Source organism: Polyodon spathula, chromosome 4, assembly GCF_017654505.1.
Source record: "Polyodon spathula isolate WHYD16114869_AA chromosome 4, ASM1765450v1, whole genome shotgun sequence".
NCBI classification, from domain to species: Eukaryota; Metazoa; Chordata; class Actinopteri; order Acipenseriformes; family Polyodontidae; genus Polyodon; species Polyodon spathula.
The window spans coordinates 65,859,036-65,885,382 of NC_054537.1; the positions used below are offsets into that span (position 1 = coordinate 65,859,036).

Genomic DNA, 26,347 nt, shown 5'->3' on the forward strand with positions numbered 1-26,347 from the left:
TTAGTTTGTACTCGAATTAAAAGGCAAGCAATAAAAGGGAATCAAACTGTGATTACTGTGTAGAGATTGTTCAGCTGTAATTAACACAGAGATACCTGAAATAATATACAGTATCTCAACTCACCGCAATTTAGAATATACAGGGGAAGGACAACCTGGAAAAACCTGTGGCCTGTGGCACACACTTTTTGTGTAAATGAGCTGTCTTTCACATGACCTGCAAATCAAATCCCCGTCGTATAATATAGAAAAGCCTTATCCACGGTTACAGATTAGTTTCAGGGAAGACAATAAATCTGATAGACTTTGAGGCCTAATAAAGCGCTGTGGTGACATGTGCCTACATATTGAGTTTAATAAAGAACAGCCTCAAGTGAATTTAAAAAAAAAAAAAAAAAAAAAAAAAAATTAATGCTTCTGAAATCTCAAATAAATGTCAAAATACCGGATTAATTTCCAAAAAAACAGATGCAGCTTTCCAGCCTCAACTTCCCTGAAGGAATTGGTAGTGGTAACAATCACTTATCCCAATTTATTCTACATCCTGTTGTCAGTGGTATAACAGAGGTTTCTAATTATTCATGTACCCCTTGTACATTTGTTTTTCTTTTTTAAATCTTATTTCAGAGTGTGTGCCTGTTAGTCATCCGTTTGATACATCTTTTGAATTATTCTTGGTATCAGAGACCCAAGTAATAACATGAAATAAAAAAATCCCGTCTTTCATAAGCCGCTTTCAGGTAGAATGCTTTATGCTTTTGATGGAACCTGTAACTGCAGTACATAGATTCAGCTTCTTGGTCATACTGCCAGTCTCTGCAAACATTTATTAAAATATACAGCCAGAACACAACACAGCACTAAAACCAGCAGCACTAATCCATACTCTATTAAATTAAGAATATTTAACGTTATACTATATTTGTGTTAAATTTTGTGTATCTTTTTGAATTAACAAGACTAGATGTTGAGCCACAGCTTTAACAGTAGCAACAATAAAGCACTGCAATGCTTATTTTGTGTAGGATATACAAAATATACTCCTTCTCTCGATTTATTTCAGGCATTAAGCCTAAAAAGCACTTTTGGGGTAAAATGGGAAGAAAAATGTGAAAAACCAAAGAGAGCCTTGTTTAATTTTCTATTTTTGATATCTTAAATGTAAAACGAAATATTTCCTTTTATGTATATATTTCCTGTGTAATAAAGGCAAGAAGTATCCATGTTTTTGTATTGAACTTTGTGTTCCTTTTTCAGGCATTTGTTTTTAGCTATTAAGCACCATGACTTGCACAATGCCATGTTGGCAAATTCTAAAAATAAATTACAATTTAATTTTGTTATTTTTAAATATTACATGAGCTACAGAAGTCACCAGAGGACAACAGAATCTTAACCAGGGCGTGTTATGAAGAGGGAAGGTTGCCATAAAATGCCTTTTTTGAATTGAATACAATATTCAGACATAGCTACGATTGCATATAAATCAGTCCTATGTATAGTCTGTGAATCTTAAAACCAAACTGGGATTAAACAAAGTCATGTTTAAAAGCGTTTAAAAAAGTATAGTGGATTAGGCTATTTTTTTAGACGGAACCACTGTTTGAAACCTTTTCAAGGTAACGGCTAGATTGAGATGAAAACAATAAATACATTAAACCTTACTCTGCAAATGGTTTGCTAAAAAAAATTACATTGTCCAGTCAGTTTATTTCCAAAGGGGAAATCAATTCCTAGTGATATTTGCATGCGGTTTCATCTAATGGCTTCAACAACAACTTTTAATAAGGCAACACACACTTTATTAATTTTTAAAAATGTTAATTATTGTACTTAAAGACAAAGCAATTACCTAGAAACATCACCATGTCTCCCAAGACCACCCATGTTTTAATCACAAGAACAGGAAATCTGAAAGATGTTTAAGCACACACTAGGATATATGCAGCACTACAAAAGTTATGCATTAATTGAAACCCACAAACTACAAGAGGGCTTGGTGTCAAGAGACTTTATTAAAGTTTCACGTTGAAAACTGAAGTTTGGAGGGGAAAACATGCCATTTACCTTTTACAAGCAGTTGAAATAAGGTAGAACACCAATATTGCAGCCACAAATAACCATTAAAAAATATACATAACCACTTAAATACGTACTGCCATTTATTTATTGTACCAAGATACCTTGACTTACAACAGCAAAAAATCTCAGGAAATAAAAAAGACCGAATAAAATCTGCAATAGAAATACCCACCAGAACCCCTACAACCCCCCACCCCAAATCAAAAGCAGCTCCATTCATTACATGTAAAACAGGAACAAACAGCTATAAATTATGTGGCATATCTTTTGGTCCACTGTCTGGCTATTCGGTCGTGCTCTGCTCTGTTGGTCATGTATTGAGTAGCAATGCTTCCAACGAGAGGATCAGCTGTAAAGAATCAAAGGAAAGTCAGAATTAGACAAGGGTAATGCCATACTCAATGGCAACTGCCTCATGAGTCACTATTAGAAAGCATTTTGTTCAGTTTAGCACAGGTCCTACAAGGGCTACATATAGCAAAGCTATATGAATGACCATGTTTGAGAATTTGCAATATCTGCTTTATAGATATTAACCATGTTAAATATGCATGGTTACTTGCAATCCCAGTTACTAGTGTGGGAGTAGTGCTGTAACCAAAGTCATTTTTCTACAAGGGCCAGGTTAGAAAGCATTTGGCTTTCCTTTTCTCCCACTGTTTTTCAACACTTACTGCAAGCAACACTTAGTGCAGTGTGGAAGTTGGTGTCCTTTCATCCATGTTGAGAGAGACACAAGAGCACACTTGGGAGGCAGCCCTGCAATGAGCACACACAAGCCTGCTGTGCCTTGTCTCGATAAGAAAGGAGCCACTTTCAAATGGCTGTTAACCACCAACACAGGCTACAATGGTGAAAGCCCCTTCATCTGTGTGTGCCATCATCCCACCCTGTATCAAGGGCAGTTTGAGGGATGAAAAAATTTAGATTTGTATTATCTCCTTTTTGCTCATAAAACCTGTACGGACACCATCCAATTAAAAGGATGACTTTATTCCGAAAGTGTAGAACTTCAGTTCTGTGTAATTCTTACCAGGGTTACAGTCTGTAAGGAGTGAGCAGATAGATAAGAGAACCTTGGCGATTGTCAGTGCTGGGCTCCAGTTGTCTTTTAGGATATCCAGGCAGATCACCCCCTGGCTGTTTATATTACAGTGGTAGATTCTTGTCCTGAAGGTCACCTGGAGAAATGTACAGATATTTATGAAACAATTATGCCTAATCCAGCTGGTTTGGGGTAGTAGGGGTCATGTATATGGGTGACTTCCATAAGCAAACTTGATAGAGACTCATACAATACATAGGTGAACAAAATTTCAAAGCAATACTTAACCCTTTGCGGCCCTATGTCGGACCAGATAAACCCTATCCAACATCAAAAAGATGTAAAGCACAGGTCTCTAGTTGTTTTTTCTCCAGAAATAGCAGAGAAAACCTTTCAATGACCTATACGAGCCGAATGAAACCGAAAAAACAAAAAAAAGGGTTGTGTATCTGATAGCCCCATGCATTACAGAGATAACACGGACATAACAAAGGAGACAGCTGCTTCTGCTTCCAGCATTCACAGAATATCACAAACATTTGCAGAGCTTTTTGAGATGTTATAGTAGTAATAATGACTTGGATCACATTATTAAAGAGTTTGGTGATAAAACGATTGATCAGGAGAGGATTTATCAGTATGCATGTCTATAAAGAGGTATGTGAATAATACAGCGAACAAGGGGTGGGGCTTGGCTGTAATGTGTGCTTTTGCGATTCAATGTCTTTTAAACCTGTTTTACTCTGAAAAAAAATATATATTTTAAACAGCGCGTGTGAAAATAAATTGGACCTGATGTGCCTGACAAGCGCTGAATAAATGGACTGCAAAGAGTTAAGTGTACAATTATTATTATTATTATTATTATTACTACTATTATATGGAAATGGAAAACAACAAACAAAAGCAGTATATAACAATGGCTACAGTATCAAATTTATTTGACGTAACAAGTATTAAGATTGATTTGCAAAGGTAATAGATATGGTCTGAGGTTAAAATAGATGCCGCAAAATTGTCATTTTTGTTGGACAATGACCGATATGCCTCATACAATACTAAAATCATAAGGAAACCCAAGTCAGTCATATTGCGAATGTCAAAGTCACAGATACTTTAGTAAAAGCAATTAACTGTATATACACCATCAGTGGCAGTGCTAGCTGATTGGGGTCCCTAAGTGACAACCCCCCCCCTCCTTTTTTTTGGTTTTTATTACCCTCTCCATGTTGTAATTCATTGCTATTAATCACACTCCGATTCTTAATTAAAACATTCTTAAACCTGTCAATTGTGAAATTAGTTTAGCTAATAAAACTTACTTAGCTTTGTTGCTAACGCAATAAGATCAGTATAACCTCCCCACGCCATAAATGAGACCCTCATACTCAACCATGCGGAATTCAGAAAATCATTCACCTCAGGCTCTTCATACCTCAAACATATCAATCATTAGTGGATTCTTCAGTAAACAAAACACATTTTGAATATTAAAGTTACCAGTTCTACTGATTTAGGCAGTAAATCAGGAGGTCACTTGTGTTGTTGGGTCATTTGAGGAGATGCAGCTGGTGTTGACCTCAAACCAGACTCTTGCAATCTGTTTTGTACAGTTTGGTCACTTACAGAGGAGTCCTAAAATGCATATTGAGCTCACATGCAATGGACTAGCGATTCCTCCGTGCCCCATTGTGTAGATATCACCCATCACATGTTGTGGTTGACACACCACAGCATTGTCAAGGATGTTTAGTGTACAAACCTGTGGTTCGAGAAGAATTGACCAGACAATTCTTTTTGCATTTTAAGTCTGTCAGTCTGGACTTCAGTCAAAAATCTTTCACTACCTAGCATCATGTGAAGCCATAATTCCCAAACTAACTCAGATGATAACACCAGACATGTTATCCCCTGAACAGCCACTTTACTAATGATCTAATCTGAAGTGTAAATTGGATACTTGTTTTTAAAGGAGAGCAGCCAGTGCAAAATACATTTCTACAGCTGTCACACAATTTACTGAAGAACATGTACAATAAAAGGCCTACCTGAAGGCAAAAACAGGCAGCATCAAAAACATTTAACAGAACAGACAGGAAGTTATTTCTGGTTTATTTACAGTAACACACAGTACCAACGGGTCTCATTAAATGGCCATTATGGAGAAACTATACACTTGAGTTGTATCTATTATGTTCTGTCTGTGCACCCAGAATATGGTAATCCATCATGTAGAAGATATATATTTATTTTCTGTGTACTTATTTTGTACCGTTGCAAAATTCAAGTTGTTTTTGATACCTAGAATCACATGTGATGGAATAAAGGGTTCCAGGGTAGGTGTGTGGATGCAATAAAGCTGTGGAACTCAAGCCCCAATTGGCAAGAATGTGTCAAGCTGGTTAAAATACCCATGCTCACGAACTAAACCTGAATTTTTTTTACCTAAATTTTTTCTGTTGTTTAAACTCATTGAGATATGGGGTTGGCCCACCTTAACTGGAATGACAACACTTGGTTTGCCTATTGTCTAGGTTGATTAATCAACTAGAGGTTTAGAAACTAATGTTAAATGGCAATTGCCATCCCATAACAATTTTGACAACAAGCTTCATGACCTGCAAAAGTGTATTTAACCCTTAGCGGTACATTTATTCAACTCTTGTCAGGGGCATCAGATACAATTTATTTTCACACGTGCTGTTTAAAATATATTCCCGCCCCCTTTCACTCGGCCATTGAAAGGTTTTTTCGGCTTTGTCTGGAGAAAAAAATGACTAGAGACCTGCGCTTGACGTCTTTTTGATGATGTCGGACAGGGTCCGACATAGGACTGAAAGGGGAAAATTGTAATGTCGGACCTGGTCCGACATAGGACCGCAAAGGGTTAAGGGTGTTGGAAAGCAAACTAAAGCACTAGAAAGCATCTTACCTTGGGTGGTTTGAAAGGGTAGTCAGGTGTGAATGTGATGTCCAGGAAGAAGACGCCTCCCTCGTACACTGATCCAGGGGGTCCCAGGATTGTCGACCTCCATTCATAGATGTTATCTCCCTTAGGACCGGCACTAACAAACAAACAAAAAAGTTAGATGCAGGTAACACCAACATGCTGTGATGGCAACAGAGCGACAAGGCTGATCACAATGGCAGCCAAGGATCCGAGAAAATAAAGAAACTGAGAAAACAAGACAGATGAAAGAGATTTTTTAGTCTAACACTATAGACAGGACTTGCAACCAGTAAGCAGAAAATAGCTGCTACTGCAAAATTCTATAACACAAACACATGCATATACCCACTGGAGTCCAAATAGAACCCAGTCTATAGCAAGGGTCCCCAATCCTGGTCTTGGAGGGCCAATCTCCCTACTGGCTTCTGTTCCAAATGTACCCTAAAATTACTTAGGTTGGACTAAGTTAATTTTGGGTACAGTTAGAACAAAAACCAAGGACACTGGCCCTCCAGGACCAAGACTGGACACCCCTGGTCTACAGTCTTTCTATAGCTCAGAAGTCCTTGCCGTGAAAATTTTACTACAACCAACATTCACATTATGTTGAATAAAATGAAGATATGCTGCAGCCTTATAAGCCCAATTGATCAGTACCCACAAAGTTACACATAAGTGTGTCATCATGGCCTAGACTGCTACAATTGCCCATATTTAAATGGTCAAAATTGCAAAGGATGTTGCGAATTGCAGAATTGCTTTATATGCTATTAGCTGGGATTAAAACCAACAGAGGATCATCCTAGAATGCAGTTTGGTTAGAATGCTTATCAAAATAAACAGCTTGCCACACTTCAGAGGTGGGTCCTGTTAACCAAACAATAAATACACTTATGTACGGTTTTGTTTTATTTTCAGCAACAACAGCACGTGGGGCAGCATTATGCAAAAGACCACAGGAAGCTAAATAACAGTTATGCTGTGCAAGAACAGACTGCTTAAGGCAGACCACTAAGAAAGCAAATATGATAAGTGCCTATAGCGCTAGTCCTTCATGTTCTTTTTACATTATCATCTTCATTAGCAATATGAAAAGTCTCAAATAAGAATGTTGCCCTCTCCATAGAACAAAAAGGAGGTCACTTTTATTAACAATGTTGTTGTCTTATATAAAATACAGTAGCTAAAATTGAAATGCAACGGGTGGCAAGTTAATAAGATGAAACATTTTCAGACTCAGTTGAGATATGAAAGTAAAAACAAGTGACAATTAAAATAAAAACAAAAAAATCGGCTCAAAATGAGTATAAAAGGGATGTCACATGTTCAAAAATAAAACCCGAAAAATGTAAGCCGTATTTACATACACACATATATTTGGTCAACACCGCTTAGAATGAGAGCGTTTGTGTTAATGTAATTCGCCCGCAGTAAGTGATGGACAGTATAAACTCGATATGAAACGATTGCCTGCAATAAGTGTGGACGATAAGTGGTGGATACTGTATATAGTGTGTGTGTGTTTATTCACTGTATATATTTTACTAATTCATTAAATAAGATTTTATATTTTTTAGCAACATGCACCTCTATTAATATCGTGAATAACATTCTTTTAAACATAAAACACAGTGCAGACTGGGATACTATCGTATTAAATTCCACTCTCTATTGCGCTGCTAGGAACTGGAACCAAACTATTTTATAGTTTATAATCCTGACTAAACACAAAACTGTATTTCAGTGTGGGTGCTTTGAGCTGGATTAATTAGAATGTTAGAGCACAGTTCTTGAGATGGGTTATGTAGTGTGGACTTAGCCTTCACAGTGTTCCGTGAATTGTCTCGTGGAGAGTTCTCAATCACTCTTAAACATACTTAGTGTTCCACATTTTCAGTTTTTATTTAAAATAAATAAATAAATCAATCTTACATATTAAAATAGGGATATTAAAAAAACAAATAAATAAATAAATAAAAAACTCACTACACACACACATGGAATATGATGTGTACCAGTTCTGTTTTCTGATTAAGTTTAATGTCCCTGGCATGTATGAGGAAGCAGCATATGTGCAAGTTGAAGCCACATTTTCCTAAGTTAGCTGGTTTTGTGAACGTTTGGGCAATCGCTGTGCTGACAGAGCTAGTATCTGCAGAAAGTATGAACATGACATCAGCACAAAAACAAGCCAGGTTTATTTGCCTTGAAATCATAAAAAGAAAATTGACAGAATTGTGTGGTGCAAGCCATTGGGAGGCGTGTCAAAAACCACACTGGACATTTACATCAATGCATTCCATATAAGTTTACCAACTAAAGCATCACCATTTCCTGTCAAATATTTACGATTAAGATTGTGAGTGTTAGGCAGTGTTTTAGCTGATGGACAGTACTGTCGCACAAAGTCACCAATACATACCTCTGCAATAAACAGTGGTTGTCCAGCAAAGCACAGTGCTCTGACAAACCCATTAACACAGTCATTCTACGTTCTCTTTTTATTAAAGCACGTGTAAAAGCCGAATAAATGGATTGCATGTCTTTCAGTTCACTTTATTGTTTTAGTTTAATGTGTCGCTTTTTCAGTATGTTCTTTTGTCGGTGTGTGCCTCAATGCAGCAGTATTTGCAGCGCTATACATCCTCTACCTCATCTGACCCAGTTCTATTTTTGCTTTTTGTATACTTCGAAACATTCATTTTCTTTTGAATATTCATAAACTGATTTATTCCTCATCCACTAAAAATATTATATTTTCATGTATTTCAATTCAGTTTTTGATCAAGCCAGTAGTTACTATGCCCACCAATTGCCACAAAAATTCCACTTTGATTGGCCAGCATAAATCAGGTGGTAATGTGTTTGTGAAGTGATCCCGACACCTAAACGTCCACTGTATCCTAGGATACTGCTGTATCCTTGAATATAGCGTAGGGCTGCTTATTACAATGTCAGAGTCAAAATAAAATAGCATTTTAATCAAAATATTGTGTATTTAAACCAGAAACGCAGAACACTAAACATATCACACAGGGAACAGCTATATTAAAAGTGAATTTAATCAAATTTGCATTAAAAGAAAGGTCCTCTTATTTTAAGTTTAAAAAAAATAAATAAATAAAAAATCAGCAAGTAATGTTTTAAATCTGTAACTCATGTGCCTGTCTAGCTTGTATAGGCTGTTTGGAGAAGTACAGCAAAAATGAAACTTGCTGCCAGGACAAGTGGGCTGGTTATTCATCTTCAGACCACAACTATCTGGAATTGGTAACCAGTGAAAAAGCTGAAAAGCATGGTTTCTATTACACCCCCCCTCCCCCAAGCAACATATTACATTATACAGTGAAGGAAACATTCAATACAAAATTCCACTCATTTAGACCTATTACATGCAGCTGTTCATTTAGACTGGAGTTAAACCCTCAAATGCACTTTGACAATACAAATACCTCAAATCAACCGCTGCAGATATGAAATTGACAAAATGGCAACAAATATATACACATCCAGAGCCTTGCAGTATAGTATAACTAGGGCTCTTTGTTTTTCTTTTTTGTTTTTTTTGGATCACGTGTTGTCCCTTTTTTTGAGCTTTTGGGAAAGTGTAGATTGCAAAACAAGTTCACTTATGTTTCTCCCATAACCTGATTGAGACTATGATTCTGTTTCATTGATGTTTTTCAAAAAGAGCAGCTCCTTATTTTTAAGTGAGTGAAGTTAAATTGATTTAATAGGTTCAAATCCCAGCTAACTCACTGACTCATTGTGTGACCCTGAGCAAGTCACTTAACCTCCTTGTGCTCCATCTTTCGGGTGAGACGTTGTTGTAAGTGACTCTGCAACTAATGCATAGTTCACACATCCTAGTCCCTCTGTAAGTCGCCTTGGATAAAGGCAGTTGCTAAATAAACAAAAAATAAGAGGAAATTATTCTTTCCTAAACAGGTCATTAAGATTTGAAATCTGGGAAAAGCAATTTAACTGAACTCGCTTTTTGTGTTCGGGTTGAATTAAAAATAAGGAGCTGCCGTTTTTCTTTTTTTACATTATCAATGCATCATCGTCTCATTCAAGTTTCAGGAGAAAAAACTAAAAGTGATCTTGTTTCACAATCAATGCTTTTCCAAGAGTTTTAGAAACAGAGCTGGCTCAATGTAACTTTAAAAAGGGACATCACGTGACCAAAACAAAAAACCGAAAACGAAGTGCCAAGTATAACACATACAGTAGAATTAAATAAATTCATGGTTTCAGTAATTGTAGCTAACAAAATAATTCCATGAATCTCACATGTTTTGCACCTTCATTAGCTACACAGATCTTAAATGTGTAGTTTTGAGAAAACTTTGTACCGTGGCAAGATATATTTTTCACTTTAGAACATTGGTTTAAAGAAAGCTGAAATGCCTTTCAGCATTCACAGGACATCTGTTACACTTCTTGTATAATTTCACCTCAGCATATTACTAGCAGAAAGGATGTCAGTCAACAAGGAAAGCATCTGGTTGGTTTTGATGGGAAAGAAGCCATTGAAGGAACAGGAACACCACAAGGTGAACTGATCAAGCAAGCACAACACTAACTAAAAGTGCGGGTTTCTAAGCAGATTTCTTCTACTGTAGTACCATATACTGCATCATGTTTTAAAATACATGCTTAGTGTAAAACGTCGACATTTGAGACCTATATACAATAACAAATTGCCCAACAAATATGATTCATGACGCTACTATCATTTTAATATCTAGAAATATGTACAGCACCTCTGCTATTGTTGAACAGTTTTACTTTATTACAAGGTTCTGCATGTAAAACTCCTGGAGTCGCAGAGTTAACTTGTAATGAAACACATTGTGAAATACATATTCTCTTTGCTTTAAAAACGTGTTGCTTCCCTGAGTAACTACAGGAGTGGGCCGTGACTTTAGTATTGGTTTCACAATCACACTGTGAATAAACAGAAAGACTGAACCCCATGAACACTAATATTGGACTACATGTTGTTATCTTAGGTACAGTAGTCCAAGATTAGTGTTAATAATGATCTTTGAAACCAGACCCTACACTACCAAATGAAGGTGACTTGATACTTTGGTAGCATATGCATACCCTAAAAACGTTTACTCTTTTATAATGAAACATTTGTCAGCCAGATGAGAAAAACCTTCCAGAATGACACTAAACCAAAAAGACAATGCTTTTCAAGGTTAGCTATGGAAACAGGTGAGCTTCTTTAATTTGCTCTGGATTATAATGGCCAATGGTCACCACTTGTTTATCAGGAGATTGCAGATTAGGTTCGGCAAGCTTTCAAATTGTTACACTTCTGGAGTGGATTGCCACACACAAGTTCATGAAAGGACTAGCCTAAGGACGATGCACAAAGCTTCTGTTCATCCTGGCTTCAATGGAAAGGAATTATAGGATCAAAATGTATTCTAAGCTAAACAAACCACACTCTCTAAAAAATGTACTTCAAGGGCAGCGACCCCTGTAGTCTGGTTGGCACCTGCAGGCATGCTTGTAAGCTGCCCAGAGCTGCATTGTTCGTCTTCGCCCTCCCGAGACAGCGCAGGGGTGGTAGCGGTGAGCAGAGCCTAAAAATAAATTGGCTACTCCAAACTGGGGAGAAAATAAAAACAATTGGCAATTACTAAAAAAAAACTAACAAACAAACAAAAAAAAAATCAAACACGTTTGAAGGGTTGTTTGCTTGACACCTTGTACAAGAATGCATCATCAGCTGCATCCTAACCCTAACGTGTTACCGCATAAACCAGCATCTTGAGCGGTCTTTTAATATAAATCTGACTATCCAATGGGCATCAATATATCCTTTTTTGGTAAATTGTGTGTTTTCTTAACAAGTGATGCAACACTGCATTACAAAACTAGGCAATATCCCAAAGTAATCCAGAAATCAGCCACATTAGATTAAACTGTCCTGGGAAAGGACTAAGCTTTCCAATACTCACTGCAGCTGCCATACATTTCAGAAACATTTCTTCAGAGATTTTATAATTATAACATATTTAACTAACAGCTGTTTGCAGTCTTTACTAAATAATTGCACTATTTTTCAAATTGCCTCACATGCAGGAATATCACTATTTGAACAGCTGCAGCATGTTTTTCACAGCCAATTTTTTTAATTGTCCCTGTTTTTATTGTACTAACTCTCTAAAATCAAGAAAAGTAGGGCTGATTCTGATATTCCCAATGGCAGAAAACAATTCAGATTTGTTATTATTATTAATAGAACTAGAAGGATTTCTGTGCACTTGAAATATTATTCAAACCTTAAACTGAACAAACATTTTACTTGTAGAAATTTGATAGGTTACATTCTGCCAGATGTGAATTATGCAACACACTGGTAAACCAAATGGCATGTGACATGTTTACTGCAATAAAACTTAAAATATACACATGCACTGATGGGTGGATTCCCAGAAAAGGGGGTGGGATATAGGTGTGTGGAGTTCATCTTTCTACAAAGAAACCATATTCCAGGTAAATCTTCATTTTCCTACCTCGTCTGACGAACTCCACACAGAGTGAACTATACCAAAGCATGTATACAAGAGGGTGGAAGGTTAACTATTAATGGAAGACGCCACAGATAATACTGAGTAATGATTCTATCCTTAAAGGATTGGAAATAAGGTGCATCAATGACCAGGGCTTGAAGTTCCTAACTCTTCTTGCTGATGTTACCGCAAGTAGAAATGCTGTTTTCCACGTAAGAAACCTTTGTTGATAATGGTGTTTAATGATACCATCATGAATATTTGACAGGATGCATCTGTTGAGAACTCCGAGATCTAGAATAGGTCTGAATTATCTATTTTTCTTGTGAATTACAAAGTATTTTGAGTAATGGCCCTGCTCTTGAAGATGAGGGGACTTGTTCTATGGCACGGGAAAGGAGCATGGATTTGACTTCTTGTTGTAAGATGTCTACTTGTGGCTGTGACCAGTTCATTAGTGTCCTGATAATGCCTGTTTTTGGTGGCCGAGATTGGAATACTATTTTGTAACCAAAATGTATGATACCAAGGACCCAGGTGTCGGATGTTATACTCTGCCAGCTTGTTAAAAATTGAGAAACCCTGCCCCCTATTGGCAGAAGTGAGGGGGGAGGCAGCGGATGGTGGGAAGTGTCAGGAAGGAGTAGAGGGTTTACCTCCTTTTATGAAATGAAACAGCGACGGTCTATATGGTCTGGTTCCTTGGCCACGCTGAAAACGTGGCTGTCTACCAAAAGTAGATTGCTGTGATTGGTGTCCAAATACAGCTGTCAATTGAAAGAGCCTATCCTGAATGTTGTGCCTCTCATCCCTGTGAACAGGAACAAATAGCCTGCCTTCCCTCAATGTCAGACAATGTGTCGTGGAGTCTGGTGCCAAAAGAGTAATTGGCCCTGGAAGGGTAACTCCATTATTTTGGCTTGTGTATCAGCAGTTAGCGCTGATGTTTTCATTTGGAGACATCGCCGAGCAGCCACTGCACTTGCCACAGCTCTGGCGTTGGTGTCAATTGCATCACAGCCAGCTAGAAGTTGCATCTTGGATACATTTTTACCTTCCTCTGCTAACTGCATGGCCAGTTCAATGTTTTCTGGTGTGGGTGTCTGAACAGCAGCTGACAACTGACTCCATAACTTATGCTGGTATTTTGCAGAATATATTTGGTAGTTACTGACATGCATACCACCTGTTGAAGCCATGTAGCTCCTTTTCAGGAATGTCTCTACCTTCCTGTCTGTGCGATATGATGCTGGGAGTCTGGAGGATGTACCCACCCCTGGTGTAGCTATCCTGGGTAGTTTAAACAAATGGTCCTTTTGACCAGCAGGAACCCTGTAGAATTGGTCTCCCACATATAGCCTCAATGGGCTCCTAGAGTGCCTTGTGAAAGGGAAACCGTTCAAAGGACATTTAAACTTTTGCATCAATAATGCTCAGGAAATCATCCTCATCCTTTGTAGTTGTCTGGATATTTATATTGAGAGAGAATGCAATCTTTCTCAAAACAGCATCAGTGTTTGCATATATTGGCGCTCGAGCATCTGCATACTCCTCCATGTCATCGTCAGGGGCGGGGTTAGTGACATCATTTTCTAAGCGGTCGGGCGCCTCCGCGGAGTAATGCTGACTGTCCATTCTGTTTGTATTGGAGTACCCACGCCCACTGCATATGTTACAGGCTGTGGAATCTGCTCCTGCTTAAAACTTTCAAATGATCCCATCCATTGGAAGAATTGCTCTCTGGTCATAGGGGCCATCATGGCTTGTGAAGTAGATGGCTGTGTACCGCTGGTTGATGTCTCTGCAGCTGGCTTTGCAGGCATATCTTTATCCCTGCTGCCGTGCCCATGCCCATGGGGTAGAGATCTATATGTTCTCATGACCCAAGCAAAATGGAGACCAGGAGTTCACTCTGTGTGGAGTTCATCAGATGAGGTAAGAAATATCTCTAAGTGGTGTACAATTAATACCGCCCAGGACAACAAGATGTGTGATGGAAAACATATTTTGCCATTGTACTTTGCCCATCGAACAAGTAGTTCTTATTTATTTATTTTTCCTGTGTTCGTTCTGTTGCTAGAAAGACGCTCCGGCTACACACAAACATTTTTAAAAGTGTTTACATCCCAACCCCTTTCTTAATGCATGGGCCTGCCATTTAAATGCAGCAACCTAGAAAGTTACAACAGCAAAAAACACCATAGGTCGCTAAGGTAATAGCGGATTTAAAAAAAAAAAAAATTGCATTGTGTACTAATTTATAGTCAACTTTGTGGTCAAGCGTGTACAGTACTAAGATGTTTTGTTTTAAAAAGTACCTCTTCAAACCTTGGTTACAGCAATGTACAGCAATTGCATGCACTTATTGTCCCCCTTTTGTCCTTTGATTAAATGTCTATTAACATCCATTTCTGGTTTCAATGCAAACCAAACTCTCAATGTGAACAGTACTGTGTAGCGTCAGAGTGGGTGATAATATCATTCTGTGTATGAAAGTAACAGAACTGAAATATACAGAAAGCCATTCTCTGTGTCTACGTTTCTGGTCACAAACTCCCCCACTGACAAAGGATGCTTTTAAAAAGCCGTAAACTAAATACTGGACAAATGGACTATCTTCATAATCACTGAATGACTCTTTCAGCGCCACAAGCCAGACAGTTCTGGGTGCTCCGACACCTTAGACAGGAACCAGTCCATCAAATAAATCCAGCCGACAGGGAGCAGCGTCGGAACGGGAACAACTAATGAAAAACACTCCACCTGGACTCAGGCACCGCCCAAAATAACCAAACTATCCAATCACAGGGGTAGAGAGAACATTACAAAAGTATGAGTGCGACACTCAAACAGGGCTCCCGATACAAAATCCAAGGTTCTGATACACAAACAAGTCTTTAAACTGTGACAATCTGGAGAGCCAGCCTGCGACCAGCTGGAACAGAGATACGAGATAACTATTCTAGTGTTTGCCTTGGTGTTGGAGTCTGCTGTGTAAGATATCTAAAACCCTAAAGTACTTGTAATTAAATCTCTAACTTGGCCCCAACTGACCACCGGAGAAAGAGTTGGATGAACATTTGAAGTCAACATATATTGAAATATATTTAAATTGCGAGGAAATGTGAGGAAGGCAGACCCCAGAACCTGGACCTGCCTTTGCCAGCAGGAGAGCCTTTGAGTGCCTGTATTGTTGAAGACACAGAAGGCAGCACACGTCCATTAAGTATTCAATGGAATTCTAGAATAAGCAGACCTTAAAGTAAAATTAATGTTTTGTTTTAAGTGGAATGTAAGAAGTATTATTGCTCTGAATTCATGTTTGAGTTAATGAACACTATAGTAATTGTTTGTATGGGATTTACACAAATTGATGTGTGTTTAAAAGGCAACTGTCATTCTGCGTTAGAAGCTAGAATCCAAATTTAGCTGTCTTGCTAACAAACAATTCTCGATAGGTTGTCTGGACGCAAGGTGCGTCTCTCTCTCAAGAGTGAGAATTGCTGAACCAAAACATACATACATACATACATACATACATATACACACACACACACATATATGTGACACTGATTTAACAAAGCTTTGATTATCAAACACACAAAAGTAAATATTTGTGTTACTAACAATACCCCTGTTAAGACTAAACATCGTTTTAAACAGCTGTCAGGAATGCGGTTGTAACCTTATGGGAATCTACCATAGATTGTGTTGAACTGACAATTAACCAGCAGGAGCAGGGCGTCGTTGTTTAAACTTCCTTTTCTGTACTGTTTTGTTTAGTTAATTCTTCCTTTCTGTATCATTTTAGATTAGTTGTTAGATTATTTTTCCTTTATTTAGTTTTATTTCTAATAAAACTGTTCCTTTGTATCTGCTAGAAACGTTGTCCAGTCTCATTATTTCGATAAACTTGTGTTCTATATAATTAACTCAAAACAAGGTATTTTATTATTACAATTTAAACTAGTCCAAATACAAATATAGCTTCCACTGCTGACTGCTTTGAAATTAGTCACTTACTTGATTAATCTCTCTACTGCCTCTTAAACCAACTGCAACTTTTGACAAACACAAAACCGCTACTTTGCCTTTGTTTTGCTTAGCCTTAACAACCAACCACACAGTCATTGGCTTCATTTTAAAGTTATCAAAAACATATTGTACACCAGGACAACTATCTAGAAATCAAAGGTTGTGGACTGTTTCTTATTGTTTTTTTTGGTGATTGTTTGAACAAGAAAAGAGAAACTTATGCTTCTCACAGAAGATGCCTTTATTTTACAAATTAACACCAAAGGTGTTATAATTAACATTTCTAGCATCCAGGGCTTTTAGGTCAGATTTGTTTGTGATGTCATTTTTTTCAGAGAATCCCAGGTGTAGTTTACTGTACATTCCTCAGAGGCATTCTCCCCTGCAAAGCAAATAACCCTAGGAAGGCATTCGTTTATCATGATTAATGTGTACAGTACTTAGTGTTTTACAAAGTGCACCTGCATGGAACCTCAATGAAGATTTCTATTAGGCCTAATGTTGTTTTAAAAATAAATAAATAAATAAAATAATGTATATTGTGCCAGAAATCAGACTTTTTGACAGAATCTTCTTTCCATGGCTAGTTTTTTTAAGCTTGTACACAAAACTGTTGAATTGTAGATGTTTGTTTTAATAAAGCTGTAAAAATCAATATGCTTGACAGACCTGTCATGCTATAACCCCAAGCTCCCTGCACAGCTGACAGGTTGACTTGTATGATTGCAGTGTACATTTAAATCAAGATCTAAGGGCCCATATAATAACAAAGGCACAGCATTGCAGAAGAATACTGAAGCCTTGCTATTCCTTGCAGGCTTAATGATGCTCTTGGGTTTCAGAATTGTCAATAACCCTGTCAAAATACTGTAGTACAGTTCCAGTGGCCCACATAACAAATTGTGTTAGTGTAACGATTACCCAACTACTATACTAGACCAATTAACCCAAAATCAGCACAGTTATTTTGATCACACAGAAGAGCAAATTGGGTTAGCCATTTGCCTGAGTACTGTAGGTGTGTGCTTCAGATATGTGAAAGATGTTTTGATCCAACTGGTTTCTATCAGGCAAATAAACCTGTCAATTACAAAAATGGGATCCAATACCTTGCCTACAAATGTGATTAAATTACTAGTTTTATAAACATAATGATCCAACATCTGCCAGTGTCTTGAAGCAGTTCATGCAATAGCCAAGTTTCAAAATACTATTGCATGCAAGCATATATATATATACACATATATACACACACATACACACACGTAAAACAAACTATATACATTTGACTGCATCATCATTCACACCAGTGTTGCTTCAGGCAAGTAATTTATATAACAATTATTAATCTGAATTACTTAAAGCTGCTCAACAAAACCTCTGCATGCATCTACTATTATATTTATCTGGTTTCATGAAATTATATATTCCAGAAAGCATTCTACCTTTTTTTCCCCTGAATTGAGTGACCAGCAGTGCACCATAACAGAACTGTAGCTCCTTTACTACTGTACATTTCAAGTAATATGAAACTATATACAGTCTCAAATGTACACATCTAAAACTATGTACATCCTTCATTTCTTCTCTTTTTCACTTGTTTTCATTTTGCAGCTGTCCTGTTGAAATCAAAGTTCTCTGTGGAAGGGCATAGTTCTGAAATGATCATCAGGCTTGTCAAGTTATGATTATTCAATGAATTTCTGAATTTAGATTTCACTCTATTCTGAATACTGAATCCACACTCACAGGAGACATTTGCAACAGGGATGGCCGTTGCTATTTGAACAAGCTTTTCAATCTCTTGGATGACTCAGTTACGTTCATTCAGCACAGTCTCTGCAAACTGTTGAAAAGACATTGAGTACCTGTCATTTGAGACCTTAATCTGTTTCAGCAGTGTAAGCTCTGATCTAGCTACCTCTGTACATATAGTAGCGGTGAAGAGCTTCAGTACACTATCAAGCTTTTCCTGGCCATGCTGGCTAAACCCTTCTTCAGTTGGCTGTTTTGTAGCCATTGCTTTCCTTGGCTCTAAAACAGAAAAAGATTCATATCAGCAGGGAAACATCACTCAATTTCATCAATTAAGGAGCTCTATCTGCTCTTCACATTATCAAAAGCTGGCTTTTGAGGGTGGCAATCAAACAGCTTGTCTTCTTTAAACTTATTACTGTCAAGGGAGTTAAAGAATTCCTGCTCTGAGGCACCAGGACTTAACTATTAATTCTCTCAGTGCTTCTTCAGTGCCATGTACCATTGGCTGTACAGTGGAAAAATCTAAGCTTTCCCTTTGAAAATGCTTGAAGAGAAGAACAATGTGCATTAATAAATCCATCATTAAATGGCAAAGGGCCACAAAATTAAACTGCCTTACTGAATTTAGCAGACTTTTGGCTTTGTCTGAATCCTGAGTGTTGGAGGCAGCAATGTGTTCCAGTACATCTCTCAGTGATTTCAGTGTTCTGCACACTACTGAAACAAAGCTGTGAATTGACAGCCATCGCACTGCATGTGGCTGGATAAATGTGGGTTCCTCCAATTGCCTTTGCAACTCATTCAGCTTATTGCTCCTTACAGCCGAACTACTAGAAAAAGTTGCTCTTTTTAACCAGCGCTCCATTTCTTTTTTTAAAGCGAGAAGTCACCGCTTGCAAAACACCTAGCCAGATTATCGTCTTTTTTCAACACTGTTTACTTACTGTTGTTTACCAAAGATCTTCTGCCTACATAGAAGTTCTTTGAGTGTACGAAGTTTCTATATTGCTTAAAGATGGTAGCTGAGAATCACGTACGAGATAATAAAGTCTTGGGGCATTTAAAATACCCAGCGCTACTTTTATTTATTTATTTATTTTATTCAGCACTACTCACATTGCGGCTGACAGTGCTTTTGTCACGGACACCCAATTCCTTAGAGATTGTTGTAGCGTTTTAATTAGGCATTCTAACTTGGGTGAAGAATACAGCAGCTTGCAGTCTTAAAATATCTCTGCGGGATTTATCCTCACTGAAAGTTGTAGATATGCGGGAGCAACTTGGAAAAAGCGTGATTCCAGCACTGAAATTAAAAGCCCTGTACACAAAGCAAACTTGCTTTACCAGCATCTCAGAGGCTGGATTTAACATATTAGAAATTACTCCATAACTTCAAAATGTTCGATCAAAAAGGTTAAAAAAAAAAAAAAAAAAAGTTTTTGGAAAAGTCAAGCAGATAGGCATTTGTGCAAAAGACTTAATCGTTGTGTCACAGGACCATTGCCTTCCACACTGAGATGCGTTGAAACATTCAGGATAACAGTGAAATGATCACATATGAAAAAACAGCAGATCCCCACATGTAACTCTTAACACTGCTTACCTACTGCAGACCACTTTAGTATAGGAAACTCCACTCAAGACAGCATAAGAGTTTTACTTTAATGAAAGAGATATAACTAGCTGGTTTCTTGAATTTAAAACCCCTCATTTTAACTTAAAGGGGAAGAATCAGCTCCATATAACCAACACATCCCAAATGGATCTGATTTCTAAGGTTTTATGGCATGTAGGTATTGACTTTGTATAGAAATAGAACAGCAGACTTCACAAAATGCAGCAAACAGATTGCTCCTGACAAAGGTTAAGATTACCCTTATACTCAAACAGTACATTGACAAGTATTCCCATATCAAACCAAATCCATGTAAATTTATGGGAAAATGCCTTTATGAAAATTAGAAGAAAACACACACAGCTACTTCTCACGCAGCAAGCCCACAGCAAAAGACTAAATGTGGAAAAGGCTCCTCCACATTCCACTGCAGAAAAGTAGAACCACAACACACTGTTTTGCTGAACTGAAATCAGACAAAATACTCGTTATGTCCTAGTGAGTCTAGTTGCTCTCCACTTTCCTCTTGATAATGAAGTTACCTGGCACTCGCTATTTAATAATTTCCACTTTTGCTGCCAAAAAAGAAATACAAATCTGACATATACTTTACATATTTTGACTACTCATTTGATGTACAGTTCAAACAAACAATATTGTGTTACAATGAAACACACACTTCACTGTATTGCCCTCAGATCTGTCAATATTAGAAAGGTCATACTGTACATACTTCCCACCCATGTTAAAATAAACAGCTTACTACAGTGCATCTGAAAGTTGTTATATTGTCAAGTTGGTTATAACATCTACACCACAGTTTTGTTTGTTCTTTTCAAATGCTTCAGTCATGCTTTACACTATAAAAAAATGCCATGTTTCCGTCAAGAAATATGTAAACCGCTTAATATACATTTAACAAGTAAAGGTTTTTTTTACAAGTAAAGGTTAACAGTCAAGTAAGAGGTAGAATAATATAGATGTAATTATTATGCTATAATTATTTAGCAGTAGGCTAAAAGGCAACAATGAAGAGTTGCCTTAAGTGTACTGCCTCAGGTAATGACTAACACACAGTAGCAATTTAAATCCCCTCTATGCAAATGTAGTAACACAATGCAGTTCAAACATCAGCCAGCTTCCCTAAAACAGGATCACATGTTAGATTTTCACCATATTTATCAAACTGTGGAATCAGAAATAAATATAGAACTTATGTTACCATGCCCAGTCCCACTAGTAATGTACAGTATGTCTGAAATCTTGTGAATACCAAACCAAATACAGTCTGCAATGCTCAATCTTCATTTTAAAATACTGTGACATTAAAATGACAAATAGCAATGAAAGAACTGTCTCCAATTTAAAACAGACATCCCGATTATCAGTATCCCAATTAGGCGGCGTTCACTCTACAATGTGATAAGTTTAATCAGTTACCATACCATAAACATGGTCACTCATTTGCAGCCAATTAGGTGTAATTAACAACCAAAATATGCAACATCTAAATCAAAGAGATTTGTCGGACTTTAATAAGGCTTACTACCTCGGCACTAGGGGTGGAAATCGTTCAGTTTAACCGTTAGTAACGTGTCAAACATTTTTAATTTGCTTAATCATTTAAACGTTGTCAAAAATGTGCAGGTCAAATATTCAGATGCGGGTGTCTGCAAATAACGGCTGCTCTTTTTTTTTTTTTTTATTACTTCCTACCTTTGTCACGTGGCATCATTGTCATTGGATATTCACCACCCAATGTCCAGCATGTTTTTGGTCACGCACTGAAGCTTGATTTAGCGTGGAAGAGGTGGGGCCCTGACATGCAAGCAAAATGTTAGGAAATGCGATAAAATTCGGGCTGATTATTGAGACGATCGCAACTGGCATGCAACTAATTTAAATGGTGGAGGATACCGGATTCAACTTCAACGTCTTTTGTTGAGCCAGATTACACAAGACTGTTGATCTTTTTTTTAAAAAAAATATTGCTTCCATTTTATGTATATGTTTGGTTTTGTTTTGTTTTACTACTGCAAGTCAGAAAAGTACTAATATTATTTTTAAACAGAATATTCATTCTTTGAATTAACATGATACAGTACTTGGAATAAAGTCAGTTTGGTATGAACTTAGATCCGTTGTACTTTATGTATTTTGACCAATCGCTAGGTGTACAGTACATTTCAACACAGAATAGACAAATGGGATTCCAAAAGGATCCATTTCGGGGTTATACGCGCATAACCCTTCTGTATAATATAATTTCACATCAAAACGCATAAGGTATTCTAAAACAATCTTCAGGCATCTTATCAACGCACATGCAATTTGTTAAGTTTGACAGCAGTTTTGTTCTGGTAAGACGGACTTCAAAATTGCACTTTACCCTCTTTTGTTTACCAGCTTTGTAACCTCCAAGCACTGTACCTCAGTTATAGACTCTGAAGTGTATGCCTACTAGACTGAACACATCATTTGGTTCCCCATAATGCTGCACCAGTGTTTTTATTTACAAGTAAATATTTCAGAAAGGGGAATGCCATGGCTGAACTACTATATTAAACCTGGGAAACCTTGAAGCAGCACTGTCCTCTATAGTTAACATAAACAATACATACTAGAAAGAGCAGCCATTCATACTTACCTAGAGTATGTGTACCTTTTCGCTATCCTGCACCCCCCCCACAACAAATCGTAAAAGCAATACGTTTATTATTATTATTATTATTATTATTATTATTATTATTATTATTATTAATATATTTAATTATTGATGAATGTATACTATCTATGTTAAAAAAAAAATATACATTGTTAAAAAAAAAACAAAAAAAAAAAACGTCCTAATAAAACCAAACCTGCGCCTTTAAGAACCACATCGATACAATTAACTGCGATATTTAAACACCCACCCATACCTGCAGTTGGGTGGAGGGTCCAATGTGATATCAGCCAACTCCTTCTGGATTCTAAAAAAAACAATCAAACAAACAAAAAACACACACAAGTGAACCTTGATTAATTGTAAGGGAACGCACGACTGATATAGCAGTGCGGACTAGAGCACGCATACACACACACACACTGCTGACCTCTGTGAAACAAACATGGCCGCTCACAGCAGCTTCTATTCACTAATTTTAAAAGAAAAATTCAGCCTTTGTTCAAAAAAATAACCAAACGGTTTTTTCACAAAACTAAAAAACACCTACTTTAGAATCAATATTGGAAATCATATTTGTGATCTTCCAAGCCTGATTTTCGTAATCAACTGGGTAAGCTAATATGCAAATGAGCTGGCCCCTCATTGAAACAGCATAGCGGGGCTTGTTGTAAGATCTCTTAAAGGAGAAACGCACCCATTTGTGATCCTGTGGTTTTGTTTTAACAGTCACTCGATTACAAAATGAGAACATGACAAATGACATGCTACACCGAGGTAAAACACGCGAATCACTGCATTTTGAGCAATCTATTTTGCATCCAGAATTTCCAAGTTTAAATTATAATAGAACAGTTCAGCTCTCCGGTAGTAGGTTACATTCTTCCAATATCTATAAATTCAGGTTAGCAACTGAAAGAATGTCATTAATATACGTTCCTTCTGGGGTTTTTTTCTATTGAAATTGTAACACTAAGGTACCAAAGGGGAAGTCTACCAGCTCACATGGTTACCCAGCCCATCCACCAAAAAAAAAAAAAAAGTCTAAAATGACCTGTTTTTTATACGTTCTTAAGGATGTAATGTATTTATTCTCACCTTTTTGCGCTGGTAGAAAGCAGTTTGGAGGTTTTGCTCATGCTGACTTTACTTTCCTTTCTCTTCGTGACTATTTCTTTCTCCTTCTGGTGTTGATTCGAGGATGAGGATGAATTAGAGCTTGCGCTGGCCCTCGAATCGTCATCCGACATACCGACCACAAAAAGAAAAACAAACCTGGAATTAAAAATAACACAAATGTGTACAACTCACAGATCTTCTTTGCCACACGAATAGAACAAAGTAGAACAAACCATATTATTACTTCATACAAGTTACATCTTGACACGATTACCTGAGTAACACTCAGCGTTATTTATTTATTTTTAACAGGTTTTAAAATGTTTCTCCAGTCCTTTCCAAATTTAAAACAGATCTGTTCTGTAGCCTAACCCGTTACAACAGTTTAAAGACCACCCATAAACAACAATACGTTAACGGGGAAAATAGTTACAATTTTAAAAGACAGGGGGAAAAAAAAGTTTCCATGATTACTGAAATAAAATAAAACCAGCTGAAGAACGTCGCAGCCATTCTGAAAACATTATTAAGCTAAGCCTTTCTTTACCAAATTCATATAAGCTCCCCTTATCAAACATTAGCTATCACAATATAACGAAGGGCAATACTACAAAATAATGTATTTGATATTCCACACTTCACATTTAAACCCCGTCAGCAATACAGCCTGTCTTTTCTTTCAATTGCGACTGATCGTTGTCTATTCAGCTACATCGCTCAGATCATTTTCTCGCATATTTCTTCTCTCTGTGTTCCTGCCATTCCAAATTCCTCGTTAACCTCCCAAACTTCCAAGAACGACCATTAGTCGATACAGAAATCCATCCAAGACCCATTGGAAATATTATTGAAAGATGTTCAATAATACATTTGTCTTTTAAACGGTACCTCTCTTTGTGTCTGTGACCGCTTCTTGGACTCGTGTCTCTCCTCTCTCGCGGAGCGGAAGTGCAGCTTTACAGGCAGCGCTTTACAAGCAAATGGAGTTCTATCACCAGGGAGCACACTCACAAATTATATTACCGAGCAATAGATAAGGGGCGATTGGATTACTGTAGATACGAGTATTCCTCTTCAAAAAAGTATAGGTTTTACAATATTATCTTTAACCTTTTTGTCTGCTTTTTAAAAAACGTGTATCCGAATGTACAACCCCTTTTTGTCATGGAAATAGTACAAGTACATGTTACTTTCCAAGCATGTGATTTTGAAGGGCTGGGCAAAGGCATCAACATTTTTGTTTAATAATTAATACAAAACTTCATATCACTCGTGGAGAATTCTAAATAATGCAAAACATACAATTCATTTTGCTCATAAAATGCAACAATACTCTTAGGCAAAAACTTTTTTAGGTTATACAGAAGTGGCTAAAATGTAAACAATCAACTTGTTTGTGATGGTAACTAAACCCTAGACACCATTCCCATAACTGGTGGGTAAATTATGCAGAAATCTAAACACATATGTGGAGGAGAGGATAAGCTGTTCTTTTTCAGGCTTTTTAATACAGCTTCTTACCAGGGTGTACTAGAGTTCCATCACCAGAGTACCCACTGCATCGAAGGCACAGAATGGGTTACATTAACATGAGGATATGCTTGGGAGCATCATGACAGACAAATGAATACATTCAGGGAATCAACAAGGAATGGATGTATGTTCACCAGTGGATCTGCCCTGAAGATTCAAGGTGTTAAATTATGTAAAACCATCATCCCTTAAGTTTGACCAAAGGAGCATGGTAGTCCAAGTATATTGGTCCAAACACTTCAAAAGTATAAATACATCACAATGGTGTATCTGTAACAATATATAACTCTGGTAAAGTAGGTCAGTTTATTGAATACAGAATACTGGGTAAATAAAGAAGCAATTTGGTTATGCAGCTTACAAAGTCATTGAATTTAATCAAACAGTGAAAACAATCAAAGAGTTAAATCAAACAATCAATTAGCTTCACGTCTCGAAGTACCCCAGTCTCTGGCAGTGTTATGTGATCTTATGCATACTCATCAAACCAGTTCCTTAGAAGCTGGTTGATGATTAGACACTTTAACAGTGGAGCAAGGAACAGTGGGGAGGCTGTATGTGCACCTCTCTATCTTTTCTTTTTCCAACTGCAATCGCCAGCAGGAGTCTGTGAGATTGTTATTGCATCATAGGTTGCAGGCTAGTGGTTTGAACACAAAGCCACAGTTGTATTAAAGCTTGACAGAGGTGATGAAACATACAGGCAGGGAAAGTTTTGTCAGTTCCAGTCCAGTTTCACTGGTTCACTTGTCTTTGTAGATCTTCTTTCGAAAACAAAGTCCCAAATTCTCTCTTATGTTAATTATTCAAATGAACCCTCCTTTAATTAAAGCTAGAGATCAGTGTTGTCCAGGGTCCCAGCTTTTATACCGTAGGGGTGGGGTCTCAAAGGTAACTTTCAATCAATCAATCAATCTTTATACAGAGCACTTTACATAAAATAAAATGCACATCAATGAGAACATATATACATAAATATGAAAATGCATTCATGATTAAGTGAAATTATTAA

The 26,347-nt window shown here is 37.2% G+C and overlaps 1 protein-coding gene across 2 annotated transcripts; it reads right to left on the reverse strand.

Annotated features, from left to right (window-relative positions):
* Window positions 1-20: 20 nt before the first annotated feature.
* LOC121314766 (ubiquitin-conjugating enzyme E2 E1-like) lies at window positions 21-24,956 on the reverse strand. 2 transcript variants are annotated; one of them, XM_041248413.1, is made up of 6 exons: window positions 24,691-24,954; window positions 23,782-23,958; window positions 22,940-22,990; window positions 6,060-6,192; window positions 3,116-3,263; window positions 21-2,431 (listed from the first exon to the last, which is right to left on the reverse strand). In XM_041248413.1, the coding sequence occupies exons 2-6, from the start codon at window positions 23,931-23,933 to the stop codon at window positions 2,334-2,336; spliced, it is 582 nt and encodes a 193-aa protein (XP_041104347.1). In that variant the 5' UTR covers window positions 23,934-23,958; window positions 24,691-24,954; the 3' UTR covers window positions 21-2,333. The 2 variants fall into 2 exon arrangements, with proteins under 2 accessions (XP_041104347.1, XP_041104348.1); XM_041248414.1 differs by lacking the exon at window positions 22,940-22,990 and having other exon boundaries at window positions 24,691-24,956.
* Window positions 24,957-26,347: the final 1,391 nt, after the last annotated feature.

Coding starts and splice junctions, on each gene's coding strand:
- LOC121314766 (XM_041248413.1), bottom strand. CDS start 23,933: ATGTCGGATGACGATTCGAGGGCCAGCGCAAGCTCTAATTCATCCTCA. Junction 6,193..22,939: donor GACCCTCCACCCAACTGCAG/GTATGGGTGGGT, acceptor TTTGTTTGTTAG/TGCCGGTCCTAAGGGAGATA. Junction 2,432..3,115: donor CCTTACAGACTGTAACCCTG/GTAAGAATTACA, acceptor GATTCTTTACAG/CTGATCCTCTCGTTGGAAGC.